The 19,333-nt window shown below is 36.8% G+C and overlaps 1 protein-coding gene across 2 annotated transcripts in view; it reads left to right on the forward strand.

Annotated features, from left to right (window-relative positions):
• PRKDC (protein kinase, DNA-activated, catalytic subunit) overlaps positions 1 to 19,333 on the forward strand; it is a 228,912-nt gene that overhangs the window by 37,845 nt on the left and 171,734 nt on the right. For both annotated transcript variants that reach the window (XM_047723583.1, XM_047723584.1), the window contains exons 22-25: positions 9,065 to 9,171; positions 11,823 to 11,913; positions 12,897 to 13,060; positions 13,773 to 13,925. In XM_047723583.1, the coding sequence (XP_047579539.1) occupies positions 9,065 to 9,171; positions 11,823 to 11,913; positions 12,897 to 13,060; positions 13,773 to 13,925 (515 nt within the window). The remainder of the gene's footprint in view (positions 1 to 9,064; positions 9,172 to 11,822; positions 11,914 to 12,896; positions 13,061 to 13,772; positions 13,926 to 19,333) is intronic.

Consider the following 19,333-nt stretch of genomic DNA (forward strand, 5'->3'; position numbering starts at 1 on the left):
CATTCATTTACATGATCCCAAGGTCCTGCCGAGTTATATTCTCTTTCTTTCTTTCTTTCTTTCTTTTTTTTTTTTTTTTTTGGGGGCTCTGCAATCACAGGGCTTTTTTAAATTAACATATATTATTTGCTTCAGGGGTACAGGTCTGTGAATCATCAGTCTTACACAATTCACAGCACTCACCATAGCACATACCCTCCCCACTGTCCATACCACAGCCACCCTATCCCTCCCTCACCCACCCAGCAACCCTCAGTTTATTGCCTGATATTGAGAGTCTCTTATGGTTTGTGTCCCTCCCTGGTCCCATCTTGTTTCATTTATTTTCCTTCCCTACCCCTTGAAATCCCCTGCTCTGCCTCTCAAATTCCTCATAATCAGAGAGATCATATGATGGTTGTCTTTTCTGATTGACTAATTTCGCTTATCCTAACACCCTCCAGTTCCATCCATGTGGTTGTAAATGGTAGGTATTCATCCTTTCTGATGGCTGAGTAATATTCCATTGTATGTATGAACCATATCTTTATCAATTCATCCATTGAAGGACATCTTGATTCCTTCCACACTTTGGCTATTATGGAAATCACTGCTGTGAGCATTGGGGTGCAGGTGCCGCTTCTTTTCACTACATAAGTATCTTTGGGGGTAATTACCCAGTAGTGCAATTCCTGGGTCGTAGGATAGCTCTATTTTTAACTTCTTGAGGAACCTCCATACTGTTTTCCAGAGTGGTTGTACCAGCTTGCAGTCCCACCAACAGTGTAAGAGGGTTCTGCTTTCTCCACATCCTCACCAACATTTGTTGTTCCCTGTCTTTATTTGTCATTCTAACTGGCCTAAGGTGGTATTTCATTGTGGTTTTGATTTGTATTTCCCTGATGCTGAGTGATGTGGAACATTTTTTCATGTGTCTGTTGGCCATTAGTATGTCTTCTTTAGAGAAGTGTCTGTTCATGTCTTCTGCCCATTTCTTGACTGGATTATGTGGGTTTTTTGGTGTTGGGTTTTACAAGTTCTTTATAGACCTTGATTACCATCCCTTTATCTATTATGTAATTTGCAAATATCTTCTCCCATTCCGTAGGTTGCCTTTTCATTTTGTTGACTGTTTCCTTTGCCATGGAGAAGTTCTTTATCCTAATCAAGTCTGGATAGTTTCTTTTTGCTTTTGTTTCCCTTGGCTTTAGAGACATGTCTTGCAAGAAGTTTCCGTGATTGAGGTCAAAGAGGTTACTGCCTTTGTTCTCCTCTAGGATTTTGGTAGATTTCTTTCTCACATTTAGGTCTTTCAGCCATTTTGGGTTTATCTTTGTGTATGGTGTAAGAGAATGGTCCGGTTTCATTCTTCTGCATGTGACTGTCCAATTTTCCCAGCAGCATGTACTGAAGAGACTTTCCATTGTATATTCTTTCCTGCTTTGTTGAAGACTAGTTGACCATAGAGTTGAGGACCATTTCTGGGTTCTCTGTTCTGTTCCATTGAACTATGTGCCTGTTTTTGTGCCAGTACCATGCTGTCTTGATGATCTCGGCTTGGTAATATAGCTGGAAGGCAGTCATTGTTATGCCCTCCAGCTTTGGTTTTCTTTTTCAAGAATCCCCTGGTGATTCAAGATATTTTCTGGTTCCATACAAATTTTAGGATTATATGTTCCAGCTCTGTGAAAATGTTCTTGGTATTCTGACAGGAGTTGCATTGAGTGTGTAGATTGCTCTGGAGGCAGACATTGAACAGTGTTTATTCTTCTAGTCCATGATCATGGAATGTTTTTCCATCTCTTTGTGTCTTCCTCAATTTCTTTCATAGGTGTTCTGTAGTTTCTAAAGTACAGATTCTTTACCTTTTTGGTTAGGTTTATTCCTAGGTATCTTATGGTTTTTGATGCTGTTGTAAATGGAATTGATTCCTTAATTTCTCTTTCTTCAGTCAGGTTGTTAGTATATAGAAATGCAACTGATTTCTGTGCATTGATTTTTGTATCCTGCCATGTTGCTGAATTGCTGTATGAGGTCAAGCAATTTTGGACTGAAATCTTTTGGGTTTTCCACATAAAGTATCATGTCACTAGTGAAGAGAGAGACTTTGACTTCTTTGCCAATTTGGATGCCTTTTATTTCTTGTTGTTGGATTGCTGAGGTTAGGACTTATAGTACTATGTTGAATAGCAGTGTTGAGAGTGGACATCCCTGCCATGTTCTGACATTAAAGGAAAAGCTCTGAGTTTTTCCCCATTGAGAGTGATATTTACTCTGGACTTTGCATGGATGGCTTTTATGATATGGAGGTGTGTTCCTTTATCCATATACTTTGGAGAGTTTTAATCAGGGAAGAATGCTCTATTTTGTTGAATGCTTTCTCTGCATCTTTTGAGGATTATATTTGGCCTTGTCTTTTCTTTTATTAATGTGTTCTGTCATGTTGATTAATTTGTAAATGTTGAACCACTCTTGCATCCCAGGAATAAATCCCAGCTGGTCGTGATGAATAATCCTTTCAAGGTACCATTGGATCCTGTTGGCTAGGTTCTTGGTGAATATTTTGGCATCCATGTTCATCAGAGATATTGGTCTGTAATTCTCCTTTTTGATGGGATCTTTGTCTGGTTTGGGGATCAGGGTAATGCTGGAATCACAGAATGAGTTTGGAAGTTTCCCTTCCATTTCTTTTTTTGAAACAGCTTCAGAAGAGTACTTATTAGGTGGTCTTTAAATGTTTGAGAAAATTCCCCTGGGAAGCCATCTGGCACTGGACTTCGGTTTGTTGGGAGGTTTTTGATTACTGTTTCAATTTCCTTACTGGTCATTGGTCTGTTCAGATTGTCTATTTCTTCCTGTTCCAGTCTTGGTAGTTTGTAAGTTTCCAGGAATGAATTCATTTTTTCCAGAGTGCTGAATTGGTTTGCGTATAGTTGCTGGTAATTTCTAACAGTTGCCTGTGTTTCCTTGGTATTAGTTGACCTCTCCCCTTTCATTCATGATTTTATTAATTTGGTTCCTTTCTTTTGGGTAAGTCTGGCCAGAGGTTTATTAATCTTATTAATTCTTTCAAAGAACCAGCTTCTACATTCATTGATCAGTTTTACTATTCTTATGGTTTCTGTTTCATTGATTTCTGCTCTAATATTTATTATTTCTCTTTCCCTGCTTGGTGTAGGCTTTAATTGCTGTTCTTTCTCCAGGTCCTTTAAGTATAGGGTTAGCTTGTGTTTGGGGGATTTTTATAATTTTTGAAAGAAGCTTGAATGGCCATGTATTTCTGTCTTAGGACCACCTTTGCTGTATCCCATAGGTTTTAAACCAATGTGTTTTCATTATTATTAGTTTCAGTGAATTATCTGAGTTCCTCTTTAATTTCCTGGTTGACCCATTCATTCTTTTAGCAGGGTGCTCTTTAACCTCCAAGTGTTTTGAGTTCCTTCTAAATTTCTTCTTGTGATTGAGGTCCAGTTTCAAAGCATTGTGGTCTGAAAATATGCATGGAATAATCTCAGTCTTTTGGTATTGGTTTAGACCTGATTTGTGACCCAGTATGTGATCTGTTCTGGAGAAGGTTCCATGGGCACTGAAGAAGAAGAGCATTCTGTTGATTTAGGATGGAATGTTCTATATGTATCTGAGAAGTCCATCTGGTCCAAAGTGTCATTCAAAGCCCTTGTTTCTTTGTTGTTCTTCTGTATAGATGATCTGTCCATTGAGTGAGTGGGGTATTGAAGTCCCCTACTCTTACTGTATTATTATCAATGTGTATGTTTATTTTGGTTATTAATTGGTTTATATAATTGGCTGCTCCCACACTGGGGGCATAGATATTTATAATTGTTAGATCTTCTTGTTGGATAGGCCCTTTAAGTATGATTTAGTGTTCCTCTATATCTATTACTATAGTCTTTGGTTAGAAATCTAGTTTATTTAATACAAGGATTGCTACACCAGCTGTCTTTTGAAGTCCATTAGTATGGCAAATGTTTCTTCAACCCCTCATTTTCGTCTGGAGGTGACTTTAGGTCCCTTGTAGACAGCATATGGATGGTTCTTACTTTTTTATCCAATCTGATACCCTGTGTCTTTTGTTTGGAGCATTTAGCCCATTTACATTCAGAATAACTATTGAAAGATATGAATTTAGTGACCTTGTATTGCCTGCCTATTACAGAAAAAGTCCCTGTTTCTGTAGACTGTCTCTGTTACTTTCTGGTCTGTGTTACTCTTGGGCTCTCTCTTTGCTTACAGAATCCCCCTTAATAGTTCTTGTAGGCCTGCCTTGGTGGTCACACGTTCTCTCAGTTTCTGTCTGTCCTGGAAACTCTCTATCTCTCTTTCACTTCTGAATGACAGCCTTGCTGGATAAAGTATTCTTGGCTTCATGTTCTTCTCATTTAGTACCCTGAATATATCTTGCCAGCCCCTTCTGACTTGCCAGGTTTCTGTGGATAGGTCTGATGTCACTCTAATGTTCCTCCCTCTATACATAAGGTACCTCCTCTTCCTAGCTGTTCTCAGGGTAGCTTTTTTTTTCTCTGTGATTTGGAAGCTTAACTATTATATTTTGGGGTGTTGATCTGTTTTTATTGATTTTGGGAGTGGTCCTCTCTGCCTCTTGCAGGTGAATGCTTGTTTCTTTTCCCAGTTTAGGGAAGTTCTCAGCCATGACTTGCTCAAATGTTCCTTCTAGCCCTCTCTTTCTCAGTGCCTTCTTGGTACCAATAATTCTGATACCTTGGTTTGTTTCAAGGCATCATTAAATTCTCAAAGGCCTTCTTTATGGGCTATTAATTGTCTTTCTCTCTTTTCCTCACCTTTCTTCCTTTCCATCAATCTGTGCTCTAGATCACTTATTCTCTCCTCTGATTCATTGACCCTAGCAATTAGAGCATCCAATTTAGACTGCATCTCATTCATAGCATTTTTAAGTTCAGCCTGATTAGATCTCATTTCCACCCTTAGAGATTCTATATTGTCATTTATGTTTTTTTCAATCCTAGCTGTTAACTTTATTATTGCTATACTGAATTCCATCTCTGACATCTTACTTATATTCATATTGATTAGCTCTGTGGCAGAGAGCAGCCTCTGGTTCTTTCCTTGTTGTGAATTCCTCCTTCTAGTCATTCTGTCCAGGATGAGTGAATAAATGAACAGAGTCCAAAATATCAACCACAACCCAAGCAAAATGCACCCTAGGAAAAAAATCCAAAATTGTATGCCACGGCAGAAAAGAGAACAAAACCAAAATGAATCTAAATGATAAAAAAGGGTGGGGAAGGGCACCTGCATGTATCAGATGGTTAAGCGTCTGCTTTTGACTCAGGTCATGATCCCAGAGTCCTGGGATCTAATCCCTCAGTGAGAAGCCTGCATCTCCTTCTGCTTCGTTCTCTCTGTCTCTCTCTGTCTCTCATGAATAAATAAAATCTAAAAAAAAAAAAAAAAAGAGTGGGGAAGAGAAACTCTAATCTCACAGGGTGGACAAAGCAGGTGATTCACTTGTTCCTAATTGAAATTTGGTCTGTGTGTTCAAAGACACTACATCCCAAAATTGCAAAGAAAGCAAAACTATATATATTTATATATGTGTGTGTATATATATATATATATATACACACACACACATATATGTAAAATTGAACAGAGTAAAAGAAGGACTAGAATGAAGCATATATATATGTAGATGTGAAAAATTAAAAGTTAAAAAGTGACTTAAAAACCTAAGTTAGCAAAATAAGAATTTAGTTGAAACAGCAAAATGCTTAAAAAAAAAAATTTTTTTTTGACTGAAGGACAAACAAGTCGTGAAGAAACACCTGGAGCTCAATTTACTATTTTCCACTGGCTCTAGAGTTTTACAGTCTTGTGGGATCCATAAGCTTGTCATTCACCTGTACTTCCAGTCTGTCTTCTTAGGGGAGGAGCCTGTTACGCTCATTCTCAGGTTTCTTTGCCTGGCAGTGTTGGCCCATCCCTTATCAGGAGGATGGGCTCAGTGTAAGCTGGTTGTCTTTGTGGCTTCTGTTCTCTGGCAGTTTTCCATGCCTCTTGAGAAGGCCAGAACAAAAATGGCCATACCTGGATCTCCAGCCCAGAGCCGCAAGATTTGGGGGATTTTTATAATTTTTGAAATTATAAAATTTTATATTTTGTATTTATATATATATATATTTTATATATTTATTCATTTATATATATATTTATAAATTTTATAAATTTATAAAATTTCCTCCCTCTTCAATAAACCCCCTGGGTCAAATCATTTGCATTTAGTTGTGCACCGAAGTCTGTAGACTCCTATAGTTCACCCCCACTGCAACTCTCCCAGGGAGCGTTCCAAGGACCTGAGAGCCTCTGTGCTTTGTGTCTTTGCAACTGTGAATGGTTGTGGGCTCATGCGTACACCCTGCTCCGCTGCTCTCAGGTCACTGTTGGGTGCCACCTTACTGTCCTATCCAGGGCCACTGTCACCCTCCAAGCTATTGCCTAGTCATGGGCGCAGACATTTCATCCCTCTCGGGATCATAAATGGCCTGCATGTTTTAGTCCTTTTCAGATTCTCAGTCAAAGAGTCATCTCCCTACTGGCCCTGCTTGCATTTTATGGCGACCAGAGATGAGAGTCCCTCCTGGGCTTGCTGACCATAACCAATTTCCCAGCTCCACTTCTTGGACTATCGGTTAAGGCACGCTGGTCTTCTGGGATCCTGAAACTACAGTGACCCACCCAGAATTCTGTCCTTTTCATTCCCTGAGCCCCTTTTAGAAAGGGATGTCTCTCACTGGAGCAGATTTCTAAGGGTTCCAGTTTTGCACACCAGTGTTGTATCATTTTCTAGTAGCCAGCTTATGGAGGCTCCCTCCCCCTCCTGTTTATCTTCCAATATTTCCCTGCAGATTCACAACTCCGCACCTTACCTTGCAAAGAGCAGTTGTTTTTCTGCTTGTAGAGTTCCATATATATATATTTCCTTATATCTCAGGCTGAATTCATGGGTGTTCAGAATGGGTTGATACATATCCAGCTAAATTTGAGGGACCAGATGAAACAAGGTCCTCTACTTTCCCACCATCTTAAGAATACCCATTTTAAATTTAAACCAAAATTATTAAACTTGTCTCATTTATCAAAGTTGTGCCTTAATCATGTAATGTCATTAACTAAATATTTCTGAATTAGTTTTCCTAGGTTTTTTCCTTTTTTAAGTATGCACATTTAAAACATTATAGTGAATGCTGAAAATATTTTCACGGAATTACTGGAACATTCATTTTACATTTTACCTGTATAAGGCACAACAGGCTCTTTGAAGAGACTTTATAATCTAATCTATTAATACCCTCCAAATACAGGAGAATATTATGCATTAGGCAGAAGTAAAGGCCTTTGTCAGTTCAGGCACATATTTACACCAGCAGATACAGAGCATATTGCTTCAGTTCTGCAATTTGAATCATAGCTCAAGAGGCACAAGAGTGAGACAAAACACTGACCAGTTCAGATATCAAAGAGCTGTTTTTCCCAGTGTATGAAATTCTAAACTAATTTGAGCTCAAAGAAAAAAAAGGAAAAAAAAAATGAAACAAAGAAAAATCCAGATCCTCTCTTCATCTCTATCCCATCAGTGAGTAGATCTCTAATATCTATACACAAAAGGTCAAGTGGTAAGCAGACAAATTCTTAGTTATGTTATTGGACATAAGCAAACTGAAAGCACAACATTATAGAGAGGAGAATGAGACAAACAGAAAGCAGGAGTAAGCTTCTGTTATCATTTGGGATTCATTCTTGGAGCCAAGAAGAGACATGCTGGGATTAAACTATCCATGAGGTGTCTTCCAGCAAAGCAGCTTTACCTGGCTGTCATCCAATTTGCTGGGCATCTCCAGAACTAGTGAAAAAAAATATCTTTATAGCTTTAGAATTGTAACTCTGCACTGATATAATGTACACATGTATCCAAGATTTTATTTAACTCAATAGTAATAAAGGAACTAGTAAAATGTTAAACTGGCTTCTATAACCTGAATCTAAATAATGAGAAAACATTAGATAAATCCAAATAGAGGTACAATATACAACATTCCTGGTATATAATTTTTTAAGTGTTCAAATCATGAAATTCAAGGGAAGACTGAAGAACTCTTTCAGTTTAAAGGATACTAATAAGACAGGGCAACTAAATATGACATGTGACTCTGAACTAAAGACATTATTAGGATCAATGCTGGAACATGGATGGAGCTGAGGATTAATTGTGGGTCATGTCTCAATACAAGTATTTGGATTTAGATAGTTGGGGCATGGCTGTCACGCAGGAGAATGTCATTACAGGACTAAAATATTCAGGGGTGGTGGGATATCAGGTTGGTTATTTACTCTTAAGTGGTTCAGGAAAGAAATTTTGTACCATACTTTAAAATTTTTTTTAAGTTTATTATCATTTCAAAAAAAATTTCATAAAGGAGATACTTTACAGCTCCTCATTGCCCCTCATTGAATTTCCACCATAATAGTTTTCGTGTCCCCTGATTATTCTTCCTAATATTCATTAATGCTACGATGGTGGCAAAAATAGTGATTTTTCAACTCTATCATTCCTGTATACTAATTGGCATTCTACTGTAAGAAGTAACTTTTCTCACCTATTTTTATTAGTAGGGACTTATGGATTCTTATTTTTCCAGTGAATCTAGTCTTTTATTGTTATTATTAATTTTGAAGCTCACATTGTTCCAGATTTGGCTTCCATACAAAGAATGGGGGCTGGCTGCTTTTGTTTAAGCAGCTCCTTACTTCTGGAACCACAAAATGATTCAGGCTCCCCATATAAATACAGGTCTGCCCAATCTCTGGAGTTAGCCACTTCTCCAAGGAACCATGTTTCTTTTAGTAGACAATGATATTTAAACCAGAACAACCACTATAATTTCTTTTTGTTGTAGAAACAATATTTTAACCATAATTAAAATTAGGATTTTAATGCATCTATTTAGCAGTATTCTGTGTTCTCCATAGTATTCATCAAAAAAATGAGTGAATGCTATTTACAACTAATTTTGTTTACTATTGATAGATGAGACCAAGAACAACTGGGAAGTATCAGCACTTTCTCGGGCTGCCCAGAAAGGATTTAATAAAGTTATAATAAAGCATCTGAAAAAGACAAAGAACATTTCATCAGTAAGAAATCCCTTGTATTTTCATTACCTTAATGCAGAGAATAGATTCTAATTCTTATGAAAAGTAAAAATGTTCATTTAAAATGTTAATTCTTATATGTAAATTATAGTATAGAAATAATTTCAGTATATTTTTAACCATAAGAATAAGAAATATTCATTGGTTTATTGTCTTGATCTTGTTTTCATATTTTCTTCACCTTCAGATGTGGTAATAAAAAGTAATGTGGGTAATAAAAAGTAATATGCTTGATATGCTTGATATTATGGATATGTAAGAGTGATTCATTTACATATTAGATCTTAAATATATCATTTTATCCAGCTTAATTCATGTCCGCTTTTGTGGTTTTTTGGTGATGATTTCTTGAGATCAGGTTTTTGAGATGTGGCCTATAATAGGAAAAAAAGAATAAAGAGAGAAAACAGTATAGAGAAAATATGTATTTTAGGTATGAAATGAAAATGAAAATTTGAAAAACTTTTAATTTCTTGAACTGATAATGCAAGCTCTAGGGTAAATTCTTTCCACTGCATTATCTTTGATAGCTTTTGATTGAGTGACTGCATGAAACTGGAAATAGCTGTATAAAATATTTAAATTATTTTAACACATATAAATAAGGCAAGATAAAATTACTTGAGCATATCTCAAGTTTTGCAAATTAAATTTCTTTACAGATACACAATCCCTTATTCTGTAGGAGAGTGGTTCTTGAAGTGAGGACCTCTGTGGGTTCCAGGGTACAAGGCCAAAACTGTTTTTACTCAGTGACATTTGCACTGTGGTGTAATGATAGGTAACACTGTTGGTTCCTTAGCACTTCATTAAATCTTGACCCTTGAACTCATGTCTTTTTAATGTTCTGTGTGATGAAACAGGAAGTATGCATAAAGCAGTCAGCGGAATAGTGCAGTGTGACAGTTGTCTTCAGGGAAAAGCACTTTTTTTTCTTTACAGATTCTATTTATTTATTTGTCAGAGTGAGCACAGGCAGGCAGAGTGGCAGGCAGAGTGGCAGGCAGAGGCAGATGGAGAAGCAGGCTCCTGCTGAGCAGGACGCTGGGATCATGACCTGAGCCAAAGGCAGCGGCTTAACCAACTGAGCCACCCAGGCGTCCCAGGGAAAAGCGACTTTTGTGGTGCTTTGAGCTGTGAGCTCAAGTAGCCACTTATTTCATGAACACCGTTTTTACTTGAAAGAACAACTAACAAGACAAACTGTGGCTTTTCAGTATTTGGCAGAGATTTTTATCTAAAATAAATAGAATGAGCCTGTCACTTCAGCGAAAACATTTGAGATTATTTGTTTCCAGTGATAAAATTCAAGCTTTTTAAACAAAAATTAAATTTTGGAAAACTTGAAACCATCACCATGAGCTTGACAGCTTCTCAGTACTTAAAATTTTTCTGAAGAGATTGGTGATATTAACAGATGTGATTTCTTTTTTGCACATGTAGTGAAATGTGTCAACATTTAGAAGATCTGCATCACTGGAGTAAACCAGTATTTTCAGATGACTCATACATTATGTTATCAAATCATGTATGGGTAAAAAAAATCTACTCAAAGTGTAACATAGACCAGTGGATCTTAATGTAACAGACTATAAAAAATTCATTGCTAAGGTTTCAGACCTTACCACTTGTTAGTTTTAGAGTAGTATCAAAGAATAACCCCAGTTATTTAAGAAGACTATTAAAATATTCTCCCTCTCCCCTCTTCCATGTTTGGCCCTAACATCACCATATTTGTTTTCTAGTGAGCCAGACAGTAAAGAGAGTGGCACAAATGTGAAACAGTGTCACTTTCCTGAGGGTTTTTAAATTTTATTTGAAAAATACAGGTACTTGTCCTAAAAATATGTCCTTTGTTAACAATGTAATGGGTTTCTTTTTTTTTTTTTTTTAATTTTATTTTTTATAAACATATATTTTTATCCCCAGGGATACAGGTCTGTGAATCGCCAGGTTTACACACTTCACAGCACTCACCATAGCACATACCTTCCCCAATATCCATAACCCCACCCCCCCTCTCCGAACCCCCCTCCCCCCATCAACCCTCAGTTTGTTTTGTGAGATTAAGAGTCACTTATGGTTTGTCTCCCTCCCAATCCCATCTTGTTACATTTATTCTTCTCCTACCCCCTTAACTCCCCATGTTGCATCTCCTCTCCCTCATATCAGGGAGATCATATGATAGTTGTCTTTCTCCGATTGACTTATTTCGCTAAGCATGATACCCTCTAGTTCCATTCACGTCGTCGCAAATGGCAAGAGGGTTTCATATTTTTAAATAAAGTAATAATAAACAATGTCAAGGTTTTAATCTCTAATATGATAAATACTAATAAATATGACTCACTATAAACGAAAGTTCTTTGGGGATCCTCAGTATTTTTTAAAGGTGTAAAGGGTCCTGCTAAAACTTTGAAACTGCTGGCTTTGGACATGGATATCTGACTGCAAAATAGGAAAATATGTGCTTCTTTCCATGAATTTGCAATAATATTAACAGTAGTATGTAGGATATAATGGGCCATTGAGAGACATTAATAACAGTGTCATAAAATAGTTTATTTTTTCCTCTCATAATTCTCTTTTTATCTCTGTTATCATCACATGTATATCATTGTTCAAATTTGCAGAATGAAACACGATCCTTAGAAGAAATAAGGATTAGATTAGTACAAATGCTTGGCTTTCTAGGAGGACAAATAAACAAAAATCTCCTAACAGGTAAACTTTGCTTTAAAATAAATTTGCCTCTGTTTGGGTATATTCTGGTATTTGCTCTTATATGTGATTTATATGTTTATATTTACATTTTTATATATCCAAATAAGATTACAAAGAATAGTATTTTGCCTAATGGAATGCTTTGACTGTACCCATGCAGTCTGGATAATTCCCTACTAGTTGGGAAAATATTCTAGCCTGATTTGTTAATAAGCACATTTTCCATTTTGAAACAGAATCTAAGTTGACACTTTTTAAAAGATTTTATTTATTTATTTGACAGACAGAGATCACAAGTAGGTAGAGAGGCAGGCAGAGAGAGAGAGGAGGAAGCAGGCTCCCTGCCGAGCAGAGAGCCCGATGTGGGGCTCGATCCCAGGACCCTGAGATCATGACCTGAGCCGAAGGCAGCGGCTTAACCCACTGAGCCACCCAGGCACCCCTAAGTTGACACTTTTTAAAAAATATTAGACGGTTGGGAATTCAAAGTTCATCTTTTTAAAATATGATATTGTTATAGTATTTGGATATTTTTAGTGTTTTTGATTGGAATCAATGTTTTAGATTACTAAGAAATCATCTGTATTTTTAGTTTTTAAATTTCATATTAGATATACTCATGACTTTTGGCTACTTAGGAAGTTAGAACCTATATTGGAAAAATATGTTTTGCAAAGGAGAGATTTTTAGTAAAAATACTGTTCATTTATCATGTTTCCACATAACACCTAAAAGAATTCTTACTGAAAATGGAAACCAAGCATTCTAGACTGTTAAACTTGTTTAAAAATAATTTTACTTTAAATTGAAGTTAGAAATAGTTTGTCAGTGATTTCTAATGTTGTATTTACATGCCTGAAGTAAAAGGAAAAATAAACGACGTACTTAAAACACTCTGCTTTTACTAATGAATTGTAGAGCAATTGGTATTAGAAAGATTTTGAATGAAAACATGCTCTTCCTGATTTTCTTTTTTTTAACAGTTGCATCCTCAGATGAAATGATGAAGAAATGTGTGACATGGGACAGAGAAAAAAGACTCAGTTTTGCAGTACCATTTACAGAAATGAAGCCTGTCATTTATCTGGATGTGTTCTTGCCTCGGGTCACAGAACTAGCTCTTTCAGCTAGTAATAGACAAACTAAAGTACTTTTATTTTTCATTACATGTGATTTAGAATCTATGCTTATTAAGGCCTGAATCTGTTAGGAAATAGATAATAAATTTCAGCAATTCCAATATCATTAATTTTATATTTTCATAAATATAAAATTGGTAATTAAACAGTGATTCAGTTATTAGAAGTAGCAGTCACTGATTAAAAAGGAAATATCTAATAGATAATAATGTGGCAAAACATTAATATATCATGACTGTTCATAATAGAAAATACAGTACAAAGGGCATTTAAAAGTGATTTCCAATCTGTGCATCATTATTTCCTTAACCTGGGAGAAACAGTCACAAGTTTTTATGAAATTCATTTGTAAATTTCCAAGATGCTTTAAAAATATATTTACTCAAAGTGATGGTTGAAAATGTGTTAATAAATGAAGCAAAGTTCTGTAGTTATGGCTGCAATGAAATATATTTCTTTAAATGTACTAGTCCTAATTTGTCTAAATCTTTTAAGTTTCAATTTTTACCTCTTGGATACAGACTAAAGTGCACAGAGTGTTAATTTTACACAAGAAGTGCTACTTCCAGTTGATTTATATTTATATAAATTTACATAATTTGTATCTGTGAAAACTGAAAGTTTTTCTTTTTTAAAAGGCTAAATTGAGTAACATTTCAAAATATTCTTCCCTTGTAAACTTGGAAACTTAAACTCTATTAAACTCCTGGCTTATTTTAGGTTGCAGCTTGTGAGCTTCTACACAGCATGGTTATGTTTATGTTGGGAAAAGCCACTCAGATGCCTGAGGGTGGTCAGGATTTCCCACCCATGTACCAGCTCTACAAGCGAACTTTTCCTGTGCTACTTCGACTTGCATGTGATGTAGATCAGGTAAGTGAATGATTTTGCATCTGACACAGTTGCAAAACTTAAAAAAAAAAGTTGGGTCTAGTTCAGTGATCATCAGAGCTTGCTGCAGGTTGGAATACTGTGGGGATCTTAAAATAAATACTGCTGCTTGGCTGGTATCCCTTCTGACTGATTTAATTCTTCAGGGATTTGACCTGGGGTTTGGAACTTTTAAAAGCTCTCCTGGCAATTTTTAATGTGCCACAGTTTAGGAATGAATCACTGATCTAATTCACAGTTACTCATAGGATAGGCATCTAAAGCTGAATTGGCAGTCTCCCCTGATGGAGGGACTTGCAGTCTCAGGAAGTAAAGAAGAGATAAGTAACCATGTACAAGATTGAAAATGTTGACAAATGGGCTATTCCTGATGAATTTGTGGCAAATTCTTCTCTTCAATGAAGCAGAAAGAAGTAGAATTCTCAGTTTATTTGATGGAGCTAGGTTATCTCTGCTATTAGGGTGCACACACAAAAAAAGAAACACATAAAAGGAAATGAAAAACTCATTTGAAAATAGAGATGGGGGGCGCCTGGGTGGCTCAGTGGGTTAAGCCGCTGCCTTCAGCTCAGGTCATGATCTCAGGGTCCTGGGATCGAGCCCCGCATTGGGCTCTCTGCTCAGCAGGGAGCCTGCTTCCTCCTCTCTCTCTGCCTGCTTGTGATCTCTGTCTGTCAAATAAATAAATAAATAAAATCTTTAAAAAAAAAATAGAGATGGAAAATTCTTCACCATATATAAATGAATAAAATCCAGCAAAATATTAAGATGTGCTGTGATTAAATAGGATTTTTGTTTAAAACTAGAAATTTACCACAGAATAAGATTTCAGAAGCAGTGATTCTCTCCATAGAAGCCTAAAAGGTATTTGTCCTATTTAACTAGGAATAGTTTAATGTTATCTTTAATATGTTAGAGAATGTCTCCCTGAATGCTAGAGCCAAATCAGTGTCAGGCATGAAACACTAATGCTGCCTTGTGCCTGGGCCAGGACAGAAGCCCAAGGTGAAAAGTGAGTTGGCCTGTTGAGGGGCTCCTCCAGTAACCAACCAGAGCAGTTACAGTATGGACTGGTTGCTTAGTATTACTTTGTGTGTATTTAGTTAATTATTTTTTTTTTAAGATTTTATTTGTTTGTTTGACAGAGAAAAAGATCACAAGTAGGCAGAGAGGCATGCAGAGGATGGGGGAAGCAGGCTCCCACTGAGCAGAGAGCCCGATGCAGGGCTCGATCCCAGGACCCTGGGACCACGACCTAAGCCAAAGGTAGAGGCTTAACCCACTGAGCCACCCAGGCGCCCCTATTTAATTAATTATTTGAAGTGGTTAGTATTTGGACCTCTCACGGGACTGTGAGTTCCCTGCAGACAAGGACAATAGAAAGGAAGGAAAAGAGATTACTATTTTAAGTATAATTTTTTAATTAAACCTGGAAAGCCCAAAACTACCAACCACTAAACTCGGGAAATTAAGAAAAGAGAAATCTAATGAATTACAAAATTTTCATATATGAGTATTCTCATAAATACAAGAAATATGTACATAAATATTTTTTTTCTTTCTTTTAGAGGGTGGGGAGGGGTAGAAGGAGAGGAAGAGAGAGAATCTTAAGCAGGGTCCATCCCCAGCAAGGAGCCTGATGCTGGGCTTCATATCATAACACTGAGACCACGACCAGAGCCTAATTCAAGAGTCAGACACACTCAACCAACCAAGCCACCCAGGCATCCCAGCATTCTCCTATATCTTTAATATTAGTATTGACCACTTGGAAAATATGTCTACAGCATCTCATTCATAGCAGCATCAAATATATATACAAAATGTTTATAAATAAATTTCAATATGCCAGGCAGTGTATATTTTATGAATATAACTTGAGATAGAAGAATCAGTATTGAAAAAAATGCCAGCTTTTCCCTAATCATTCAGTAAGTTTGGTATCATTCCAGCAGAAAGCCCAGAGCTAATTTCATTTTAACCCAAAAAGTAATCTGAAAGAATAATTGCTTGAGCCTAACCAAGAAAACTTTGAAAGGATAGAGTACTAAAGGAAGTCTTACCTTAGCAGATGTTAAAATGAAGCCATGTTAATTATAACAGGGTTGAACTAGGTACAGATAGATCAGTAGGAGGATCTCAGAGCTGCCAAGTGGTACCATGTGTATACATAAAAATTGTATATATGGTAGAAGAGGCTTTCTTTTCTTTCCTTTTTTTTTTTTTTAAGGTTTTGTTTATTTATTTTGACAGTGAAAGAGATCACAAATAGGCAGGCAGGCACATGGCGGGGCGGGGGGGGGAGCAGGCCCCCTGCTGAGCAGAGAGCCCGATGCGGGGCTCGATCCTAGGACTCTGAGATATGACCTGAGCCCAAGGCAGAGGCTTAACCCTCTGAACCACCCACGCACCCCTGGAAGAGGCTCTCTAAGTTAGAAATGGATCATAAAGTAAATCATACTAGGCCAGTTGGCCAACATGAGAAATTAGAGAAGGAAAAACAAACTATATTACAGAAAAATGTAATGAGTTAGAGTATATCTGTCTGTGTGTATCTTTGAATTGGAATGGTCTTTTTCACTGATACAATATGTTACTTAACATACAAACACATGAAGTTAAGTGAATCTCCATCTCATCACCCCTTTCCCAGTCTTATTCCCCTGGAAAAGCCACTTTCTCCTCTGCTGGAAGGTTGGTGAATATATGCCAGATCTTTGTAAAAATATGTTTTTACAAATGTGCATATATGTTTTATTTATTAAAAGGATCATAGCATTCAAAAACTTTTACGTACAAAATGTGATTTCTGCTACTTGGATGGATTTTGTTATCATTACATTATAGACATCCTTCCATGTCTTTCCTAAAGTCTGCATAGAAAGGGAGATTTTTCTCCAAAATATGGAAGGCAGACATATAGAAGGAGACATATCAGTGTCTTGACAGTTTTGATTTTATAAGTGTTTAAAATACCGAATGGCACAAAACCTACAATTTTTATATATACATAATGTAGGGAAATTTTTTGCAACATTCCACTGAAGATAAAAGAACTTTTTATTTATTTATTTATTTATTTATTTATTTATTTATTTAACAGAGATCACAAGTAGGCAGAGAGGCAGGCAGAGAGAGAGAATGGGAAGCAGGCTCCCTGCTGAGCAGAGAGCCCGATGTGGGACTCAATCCCAGCACCCTGAGATCATGACCTGAGCTGAAGGCAGAGGCTTAACCCACTGAGCCACCCAGGCACCCCGATAAAAGAACATTTAACAGGCAAGTGGATAAAGAAAACAAATAGTTTATAAATGAAGAGATATATATGGCCAGTCAAAGATATTTTTAAATATTTAATCTTTTTAGTAAACAAGGAAATTCAGATTAAAATGATATTGTTTACATCTATTGTCAAATATTGTATCTTATTTTATTATAATTTTTTTAAGATTTTATTTATTTATTTGACAGAGAGAGAGCACAAGCAGGGGGAACAGCAGAGGGAGAGGGAGAAGCAGCCTCTCTGCTGACCAGGGAGCCTGATGTGGGGTTGGATCCCAGGACACTGGGATCATGACCTAAGGCGAAGGCAGATGCTTAACTGGCTGAGCCACATGGGCACACCTGTTGTCAACAATTTTAAAAAAATTGATTGTGTTTAGTGTTGCCAAGCATCTATGGAAAGGACCTTGGGAGTTGTGGCTGGTGGGAATGTGAATGGGCACAGACTCTTTGTGGGCAGGACAAAAGGTTGGGTCACCTGCAGCTCTGGTCCAGTACTTTCATTTCTAGAGATGTGCTCAGAGCAGTGTATGTGACTTTTCAGTAATTTATCCCTAATAATCAAAAATTCCTTTTTTTTAAACTTTTATTTTATTTTTTCAGTGTTCCAAGATTCATTGTTTATGTACCACACCCAGTACTCCATGCAGTACATGCCCTCCTTAATACCCACCACCAAGCTCACTCATCCCCCCACTCTCCTCCCCTCTAAAACCCTGAATTTGTTTCTCAGAGTCCACAGTCTCTCATGTTTCATCTCCCTCTCCGATTTCCCCTAATTCAGTATCCTTTCCTTCTCCTAATGACCTCCATGTTATTCCTTATGTTCAACAAGTAAGTGAAACCGTATGATAATTGACTTCCTCTGTTTGACTTCTTTCACTCAGCATTATACTCTGGTTTCTCTTCAGATCGCATAAATCTTTCACCTTTTACCTGCATTCCTAATAATAGGATTGGGGCAACTGGATCATGGTATATCTATATGTGAGATACCAGGCAGTTAATAAAATATTAATACAGCTTATGTATTTATATGAAAATATTCAAAAGTAGGAGGAAGAGTGGTTACGAGAATGTGTATTTATTTTTACACATGCATATATGTATATTTAAATGTGTGTAAATAAAACATTTTGAAAATTACCGTGATTTTGAATGTTCACAATGGTTACCTTTGGGATGTAGGACTGCAGATGGATAGTTTTCTACATTTTCTATAATTTCTGTAAGGTGTGTATATATATGTATACATTTGTGTGTATGCTTGTGTATTATATGTATATAATTTACGTACAGTGGATAAGAGAGTATAATTCTTTTGGGAAAAAAAAGTGATGCTTTAAGACCAGGTTATACTTCCACACTGAAAGGTAAGAACTTTTACTTTGATTAATCTTAGGGTTAGAAAGATATACTCTTTTCGGGGAAAATATCCAAGGGCAAGAGGACTGTGTTGTTTAGTCTGAGTCCAGAGACATTTTATATGGTTTTGACATGATGTACATACCAAAGTGCTTCATTCTTGAGCTCGGTGTCAGTAGGGAGATAAAAATCCCCTGGATTTCTTGGTATTCCTATAGGAGCCTTAGCCTTGTGAGACACAGAAATGTTTAAGATACAAAGTTTGCCTTCATTTCTGCCATAAACATTTTACCTTTCATATAAAATGAGGAATAGATGTATAACCAATTTTTCTAGGTAATTGCTGTGATCCAAAAGGATAAGACTTCTTTTATCTCCCCACAAGATTGCATGGTCACACCAGACTAGGCCACTAGGTTGAGTTCCCAAAGTTCCAGGAATATGAGTACTATCTCCCTGGGTATTTCCTTTCATAGGAGAGGAGTCCAGGCCTGGCGGACATCTAGAATTGTAAAAGCCAGAGACCCACAAGGCTCTCTGCTCCTGGTGAAACTTTATTTACATTCTAGAAGGTTGGAGTGAGGACCCGAGATCTTTTCCATCCTAGCTCCAAATAATAAAGATTTTACTCCTTTTTTTTTTTTTTTTTTTTTTTTTTTTTTTGGCAGCATGAGAGAGTTGATTCTTTGTTCTGTATCTCTTCTTCTGTGATATGGGCTTTAAAGTTTGTGTACATGGGGTGT

Source organism: Lutra lutra, chromosome 4, assembly GCF_902655055.1.
Source record: "Lutra lutra chromosome 4, mLutLut1.2, whole genome shotgun sequence".
NCBI classification, from domain to species: Eukaryota; Metazoa; Chordata; class Mammalia; order Carnivora; family Mustelidae; genus Lutra; species Lutra lutra.